Raw genomic sequence first — 8,994 nt, 5'->3', positions numbered from 1 at the left:
ATAAAGACGAATTACCATGCTAGGCACGCAAAACGAGAAAACAAACTACCGGTAGTTTTGACTAAAGAACTCTAAGTGATATCACAATCTAAGTCCTGAGTAGTGTATTGGGGTTAACATGGTCCCCGGATCGTGTACGGTACTGGGTTAACAGTGTCCCCGGACGTACCGGTTAACACGAATTTAAGTTATATTGATAGAAATTGTGTAGTAACGATTTGGGGATCGTATTACAGATCTGTACCAGTAGCTGTGCACCGTAGTACATCTTGCTCACAGGAAGGTGAGTTTTCACGAGCCCCTTTTTACTGAACTGTTTTAAATATTTTCCCGGGGCGGAAAGCATGTTTTTATCAAAGTGTTTAAGTACATGCCGATCGCATGGAAACGAATGTATTTATATAATGTTTATTGTACGGAAATCGTACGGTAATGTATTAAGATGGTAATTAACTAAGTTGCTAATATTGTAAGGCCCGAAACAGTGTTCTGGGGTAACCGAGTTCCCAGAGGTTATTAAATGTGTTTATGGGGTAACAGAGTTCCCAGAGATTATTAAATGTGTTTCTGGGGTAACAGAGTTCCTAGGGGTTATTGGAAATATTCTGGGGTAACAGAGTTCCCGGAGGTTATTCGATATGTTTTGGGGTTAATAGAGTTTTCACTTGTGAACTCAGTATAATTACATCACTTACTTACGATTTTTATAATGATTTGTCATGGTTTATTTAAATTAGTGAAACTCACCAACTATTCGTAGTTGACCCGTTTTCTTTACATGCTTTCTAGGTACACTCAAATCGGAATGAGTGATATGTGTTCGATGCTGTGTGCTATTTTGTGGAAGTCTAGAGATCTATATTTTTCATTAAATATGATAATGTACGATCGGTAACACTTATGTGATAACGCTTAGATGGTTATGAAACTCAGAACAATGTAATATGTTTAAATTAATGTAGTGGTGTTTTCTTTATAAACAATGTTGTTGATATCAGATGTGTCTGTTGCATCCCGTGTACGTTTCCGCTGCGGTTACGGGGTGTTACAATTAACCCATCAAATATTAACCAATTTCAGTAAGATTTGTTGGGTTGGGTTCGTTTTTATCATTCTCATACAGATCTATGATTTCCCAAACAAATCCGAACCTAAATGAACGATTTCTAATTATAACGTACCTTAAACGTGTCGGTGTACGAACATGGTCTAGGCTTGATATTGCTTTGGTTCGTCACGACAATCAAGCACCAACGTGTTTGGGTTTCCACCTTCGGATCTTTTCTCGGGTTATAGGATAGTTTTTTTGTGTGTTTTTGATGGTATAGGCTATGGTGTAGAGATGGATAAAAATGGAAATGTTTAAGGTTTAAGGTGCATTTATACTCCCTTAAGCCCATGGACCTAAGGCCCATTCCATCTCTTATTCCCACTTTTAAAGTCCAAGCCCATCATATTATAGTTTATTTATCTAAACTGATAAACGACACACTATAAAATAAACGAAATTTATTTTATTAATCCTTTTCAAAAGCAGGATTTTACATTAATTAACTTTCATATTTTGGCACCTTTAACCCTAAACTAAAACTAGTACCATAAAATGTTCTCATCTTCTAACCATAGGGGCTTAAATGCAAAATTCACATTATAACCCATCAACCCAGTAACCCTGATCCAAACCCATTAACCCAGACCTGTTTATTGACTGGTTTATACTAATTCCCGTCACCCACTAATTCGCGTCCCACAATATGTAAATAACCGAAAGGTGGGTGCCAATCTCCTATGTCATAACCAGGCCTCTCTATTGATAGTTCTAGAGCCAACAACACGGTACTAACACTACGTGAAAATTGACCTTTGGTACACGAAAAAGTGAGGCCGTAGGCCTTTAGCCACACACATTTGATTCAGGTCATATGTAACCAAAGTTTGTGACATTGTGGGTATGATATGGCCACACACTGTTTTTAGTGGCCTTATGTGGTTATAAGTGTGGCTAAAGGGTACAGACAATAGTTGCTGGCCATCAAGAAGCCTCTCCAATAAGTGTGGCTAAACGGTAGAAAATGACCACATGACTATTTACTATGAGTGACCATTGCACGTATAGAGCCACATGAATTCATGTTTCAGCCACATAAATTTTATAATAATGTGGCCAATAGGGTTGTGTTAAGCGAGCATTGTAACCTATACCGTGTGGATATAGCAAAGCAATGGTCACTTAAATTTAATAATAGTGCAGCTAATTCTATCATATAGACACTAGATATTACACTAAAAGTGGCTAAAAATGTTTACTTGCCACTCAAACACTCCTTTGTAGATTATAGTGTGGCTATTGTCTTCCCGTTTGTCACACATAATGCTTTTCGTAATTTAAAGTATGGCTATTGTCAAACTTTTCGTCACACATAGTGAGGTATTGTTTGGCTAATCATATCATATAGACACCGGAGGTTATTGTCAATGTGGCTAAAAATGTGAACTTGCCAGTCAAACACTCTTTTGTAGTTTGTGGTGTGGCCGTTGTCTTACTGTTTATCACACATAATGCTTTTCCTAATTTAAAGTGTGGCTATTGTCAAACTTTTCGTCACACATAGTGATGTATTGTGTGGCCAATCATATCATATAGACACTGTAGGTTATTGTCAATGTGGCTAAAAATGTGAACTTGCCACTCAAACACTCTTTTGTAGTTTGTGGTGTGGCCATTGTCTTACCATTTGTCACACATAATGCTTTTGTAATATAAAGCGTGGCTATTCTCATATTTTTTGGGCACACATAGATAAATGTGGCTATTTCATAAGTTTAACAAACCCAATAACATAAATTCAAAACGAGTTTACATTACCAAACATTCACTAATAAGTTATAAATTCAAAATATTTAAAACTACTACTAATTACTACCGACCTCAAACTTTCTCATAAACTCATCAAATTGTTTTTGCCTGCTTTCTTCATTTTCCTTAAGTTCTTTTTCCATTTGTTCCATTCGTTGCACTCGTTCTTCCAACTCGTTTCTTGACTTCCTTTCATTTTCTCGTTATTTTTCCATTTCGGATCTAACTTTTTGAACCTAAAATTGTTAAAATATTAGCATCATAACTAGTAAAGGGTTAATGTGAGGCGAAACCTCAAAGCCAAGTAGGGGTGTTCACGGTCCGGTTTTCGCGGTTTTTCGTCAAACCATAAACCAAACCGTTGGTAACGGTTTTTGATTTATGTAAACCAAAACCAAACCATATAACTTTTAAACCGAACCAAACCAAACCAAGCAGATATAAAATAATTAACTAATATATTACCTGAAAACGAGCAAACATACGAACGATCACATTCTTTGGCACCATTCTAAATGTAGCCCAATGTTCAATATAGTGCTCGATTAGTATTTTTATGATATTCCTATATATGAATCTCATGACTCGCAAACCTATAATATTTAAGTAACCAAGTAAGTATATTTGTAACTTAAATAATGAAAATGTTAAAACTAAAAACATACCTATCCCAAATCTTTACAATAAATTTCTTCCCAGAGGTATCCCGAGGCACGATAGACGACATGTCTCCCACAGGTATACATTTGTAGACTGATGTACACATAATTATACATCTTTGATACTTAACTTGTTTAATTTGAACTTCCATGGATAAACAAGCAAATAAAAGAGAAACGGGTAATTTTCTAGAAGAAATGGCGATGAAATGAACTTCAAGCGCAAAGCATGCCCCATGCCCAGAAAGACACAGCCCAATGCATAGTCAGGCACAACCATGCGCTCATTCAAGCACAACCTATTTCTACCTTAACAAAAAGAAAAGTACAATTTGTCATCTAGCAAGGTCAAGCACAGCCATGTGCCCACATTGGCACAGCCCGATGCCTAACATGATGGAAGCAAAAAGGACTGTTGTCGGCCAACAAGGGTTCACACAACCCATGCTTGAATTGGCACACCGGATAGTCAAATGTGTGCACATGCTTCAAGTACAAGAGATATTCTGTCAGAGATTTGGGGACCAGCATGGGCTGTGCGGAATTTGGCATACCTTGTGCCTCCTGCAGCAGTTTGCCTATAAATTGGCCTTTTGTGTTCTCTTCTTCACACACCGAATTACATACACAAAAACACTCCCTTATCACCATAATTCTAGAAGATTGAAAACATGAAGAAGCTCTTGAAGATCCATACAACATCAAGAAGGAGTACTAGCATTCACATAATCATCTAACTTGGTTCTTCGGTTAGATTATCTTAAAGTCAATTATGAATGCTTTGTTCTTTTATTTTGATGTATATTTCATTATTATCATGAGCTAAACTCTTCATATCACCTTAACTTATGATGAAACTTGATAACTTTTGATGGTTTGAAATAATATATGGTAATTTTATGTTGAAATAATGATTAATTCTTGGTTATCCTTTGATGAACTATTGTGTTTAAACAATTGAAATTAATATACAAGAATTATAAATGGTATGTCTTGTTATGTTGAAAGACTCTTGATTTTATCATTTATTTATAAATGTTGTTCTTGCAACTTTATAACTTTTAATCTAGAAATAGTTAAAATAATTCTTGCATATTAACATGAAAATTGGTTAAACACATATCCTCATGTTTAGATTTGAAAAGATTGAACATTTGTTATGAATTGACATTCTTGTTAAGTAATATTATAAGTATTTTGTTAACACAACTATTTTGATATTACACTTGGGTTGAAAATTCATAAATTAAAGGAATACTTAAACTTTTTCTAATTTAATCAACCATAGGTGGATTAGGTGTTTTTCATGTAATCTTTCCGAACGGTTGTTAGATTTGAGTTTCGTGATTGAATGATAATCTATATCCTTAAATTTCAACATAAAGGTTCACTTACAATTATGATTTGAGGTGATTAGTTTGTATAATTCATACTAGTTTTCCAAAAAATCAAAGGAATAGTTATCTATAACTAGTGACTACTCTTTTCCATAAACAAATTAAAATAGTGAATTTGCCATATATTTGAGTTTACCATCATAAGAAGTCAAGTGGATTCTAAAGTTAAGGTGATAGCTTTTAAATCTTGAATCTTTCCATTATCATATTTTTGCTTGCTTTATATTATTGTTATAAGTCACTTTGAAAAGTTACTTTTAAAAACTAAAACTTTTAAGATATTTCTTACGGTTATTATAAAATGCAAGGATTTAATATTGAAATTTACGTGTCCACGGATTGATACTCGGTTCTTACCGTGACTATATTACTTACACGATTGGTACACTTGCCATTTGTGTGTTTTATTAAGTTTAAGTGAAAACCCATTTTTAAACCCGACAATAATCTAAGTTTTTATTTTAACCGTTGTTTATAATTGTAAAAAAAAAAATTTTGTTCATTTTAGTTTATTTAGTTTTAGTCTAAAAAAATTTAGTTTATTTAGTTTTAGTCTAATCTTAGTTTACTTAAAAAAAGTCTATTTATTTCCGCTTTACTTGTAGTTCACTTTTAGTTGTTTAGTTTTCTTTATATATTTTCTTAAGTAATGAATGTCCACCACGCTCGCACCTGAGCTTGTTTCACCACTTTCGGAACCCGAACGTCACCTTCACCAAAGGTTACGCAACCGTTCACGTGTAGTAGCAGAGACAATCGAAAACGAGGCGTTTGAGGACGTAACTACCGAACAAAACATGGTGGCACCCAATAACCCAGAAAACGAACCTATCATGGACCAATACGGTAAGCCGACCCTCGAAGGTTATGGAAGTGGCGTGGCATCACCAAAAATCACCGAACACTTCGAAATCAAATCCAGCACCATTCATATGGTGGAAAACTCTATTCAATTCCATGGGCTTCTCGATGAAGACCAATTATCTCATATCTCTAGATTCTTACGAATTTGTTGTACCTTCAAAATCCAAAACTGCCCTGAGAACCAAATTAGGCTCAAGCTTTTTCCCTTCTCCCTTCGAAGCCATGCCTTGGATTGGCTAGAGTCACTGCCATCTGGCACAATTACCAATTGGGACCAGATGGTAGAGCAGTTCCTCTTGAAATACTTTCCACCAGACAAAACCGCAAAGTACCGAGCCAGCATCACCGGATTCAGAACCGACGAAGACGAGTCGTTGCACGCAACCTTGGAGAGGTACAAGAGCTTGCTAAGAAGATGTCCACACCATGGGCTGAACAAATGGCTTCAAGTCCAAACATTATTCGACACCCGATCAAGCCAAAACAAGCAGGCAATCGACCAAATTGCTGGTGGGGATCTCGGAACCAAATCTCCAAACGAAGCATTCGAAGTTCTAGAGAAAGCAGCCAAGAAAAGCTTCGCTTACAACCCACCAAGGTCCACACCATCACACAAGGGTATACACCAAGTTGACTCCAACACTCTTTTCACAGCGCAACTCGAAGCACTCTCAAAGAAATTTGAGCAACTACAAACAGAGTTGGTGAAGGCCAAGAACAAGTGTGACACTTGTCGGGGAGAACACAAAACGAACTATTGCCAGCAGAGCATGATGGTTGAAGAATTCGATTTCGTAAGCCGACAAAACAACTCCTATGGGAATTCATACAAACCAAATTGGAGGAGTCATCCTAATTTCAGCTGGAAGGATGGAGCAAACAACCAAGCACCACCTGGGTTTTACAAACGTCTTTTCAACCAAAACCAAACTTACCAACCCAAACCCCAATACCATAACCAAGAGCCAAGTACCAGTCAACAAACAACCAACGAAACCACAACAAATAGTCTTCTAACACAATTGTTGGCTAACACTGAAACTGCAAACAAACTAGCTGAGCAAAGGAACCGACTAACCGAAGAGAGATTCCAAAAGAATGAGATAGAGCTAAGGAATCAGAGGGCACAGTTGCAAAACATTGAGACTCAAGTGGGGCAACTTGCTCAACTATTCTCTGAAAGACAACCATGTGGCCTTCCAAGCAACACAGTAAACAACCCGAATGCAGCTGTAAATGCAGTCACCTTGAGGAGTGGCAGAACCACTATGGTTACCGAACCAACCTCAGAACCAATGGTCATGGAAAAGGAGACTGAGATTCCTGAAGAGGTGCAAGAGAGGCTAGTCCCAGCAAGTACCGCACGACCAAAGGAACCAGTCAGAACCTATATTCCTCCAATTCCTTATCCAGCGCGTTTGAAGAAAGAAAGGTTGGAGGCTCAATACGGAAAATTTCTCGAGCTATTCAAGCAACTCCACATCAACATTCCATTCATTGAATCACTTTCACAAATGCCAAAATATGCCAAATTTTTGAAAGATGTTCTTACTAACAAGAGGAAGTTGGAGGAGCTATCTCATGTCACGTTGAACGAAGAATGTTCAGCCATTCTGCAAAACAAGCTTCCAGAGAAAATGACTGATCCAGGGAGTTTTACTATTCCTTGCCTAATAGGAAGTTTGTCTGTTAGCAATGCCCTAGCCAATCTAGGAGCTAGTATCAATTTGATGCCTTATTCGGTTTTGCAAAACTAGGGATAGGTGAACCAAAACCCACCCGCATGAGCATCCAGTTAGCTGATCGTTCCATAAAATACCCTTGGGGTATTGTTGAGAACATGCTAGTCAAAATTGACAAGTTCGTGTTCCCAGTAGATTTTGTGATCTTCGACATGGATGAGGACTAGAATGTTCCCCTCATATTAGGGAGACCCTTCCTAGCCATGGCTAGAGCACTCATTGATGTTTGCACGGTCAAACTAACTCTTAGAGTAAACGATGAGCAGGTCACATTCGACATACGTAGATCCATACAGCACCCACAACACCATGATGATTCACTTTATTACATCGATGTTATTGATTCTGTTTTGAGTTTCCATGTGAGGAATTCCGCCATCTCGAATGCTCTTGATACATTAATTCTCAAAAAACCTATCTATGAACCCCTTCGAGAGGATCACATCGTCGAAGAAGTCATCAAATTGGAGGACCAAGAAACGTCTTCACCACAAGAAGTTTTCGAAGTTGTCGATCTCAAATTTGAAAACAATGCTAAACCATCCACTAAGGAACCACCAACCTTGGAGTTAAAGAACTACCATATCACCTAGAATATGCTTTCTTGGAAGGTGAATCTCAACTCCCTATGATCATCTCAGCTAACTTGTCGATTGACGAAAAGAATAAGTTGCTCGATGTTCTCAAACTTCATAAGAAAGCCATCGCATGGAAAATTATGGATATCAAAGGCATTAGTCCTTCTTTATGCACCCACAAAATCCTCATTGAGGAGGACTACAAACCTGTAGTTCAATATCAAAGGCGTCTGAATCCCAACATGCAAGATGTCGTGAAGAAAGAAGTAATCAAACTCCTTGATGCAGGGTTAATCTACCCTATCTCTGATTCACCTTGGGTAAGCCCGGTTCAAGTTGTACCCAAGAAGGGAGGAATGACTGTGGTAATGAACGAGAAAGATGAACTTATACCAATGAGAACTGTCACAGGCTGGAGAGTATGCATTGACTACCGTAAGCTTAATGACTCCACCAGGAAGGATCATTTTCCACTTCCTTTCATTGATCAAATGCTTGAATGTTTGTCTGGGAAAATGTTCTATTGCTTCCTTGACGGTTTTTCTAGTTATTTTCAAATTCCCATTGCTCCTGAAGATCAGGAAAATACTACATTCACATGCCCTTATAGTACATTTGCCTACTGGCGAATGCCCTTCGGGCTGTGCAATGCACCTGCTACCTTTCAGCGTTGCATGGTAGCCATTTTCCATGAGATGATCGAGCACTCAATGGGAGTCTTTATGCACGATTTTTCTGTTTTTGGAGAAAATGTTGACAAGATGTGAAGAAGTAAATCTCGTTCTTAATTGGGAAAAATGTCATTTCATGGTTCGCGAAGGCATCGTTCTTGGTCACAAGATCTCTCAAGCTGGACTTGAAGTTGATAGGGCAAAAGTCAAAACAATTTCCAAACTC

At 37.5% G+C, this 8,994-nt stretch overlaps 1 protein-coding gene across 1 annotated transcript; it reads left to right on the top strand.

The window, feature by feature from the left end:
* Positions 1 to 5,566: 5,566 nt before the first annotated feature.
* Positions 5,567 to 7,534, top strand: LOC143589595 (uncharacterized). Its single transcript, XM_077070314.1, has 2 exons — positions 5,567 to 7,133; positions 7,320 to 7,534. The coding sequence occupies exons 1-2, from the start codon at positions 5,567 to 5,569 to the stop codon at positions 7,532 to 7,534; spliced, it is 1,782 nt and encodes a 593-aa protein (XP_076926429.1).
* The last annotated feature ends 1,460 nt before the right edge of the window (positions 7,535 to 8,994 follow it).

Source organism: Bidens hawaiensis, unplaced genomic scaffold (assembly GCF_021521415.1).
Source record: "Bidens hawaiensis isolate Kalapana, Puna unplaced genomic scaffold, B.hawaiensis_p1.1 tig00037643_1, whole genome shotgun sequence".
NCBI classification, from domain to species: domain Eukaryota; kingdom Viridiplantae; phylum Streptophyta; class Magnoliopsida; order Asterales; family Asteraceae; genus Bidens; species Bidens hawaiensis.
Note: the sequence above shows the minus strand (reverse complement) of the source record. Positions and strands in the feature narration are given on the sequence as shown.

What these genes read in the sequence shown, in the direction of transcription:
- LOC143589595 (XM_077070314.1), top strand. Translation starts at nt 5,567, where the DNA reads ATGTCCACCACGCTCGCACCTGAGCTTGTTTCACCACTTTCGGAACCC. An exon ending in AGAGAGGCTAGTCCCAGCAA is followed by an intron (nt 7,134 to 7,319) that starts GTACCGCACGAC and finishes AATTTTTGAAAG; the next exon opens with ATGTTCTTACTAACAAGAGG.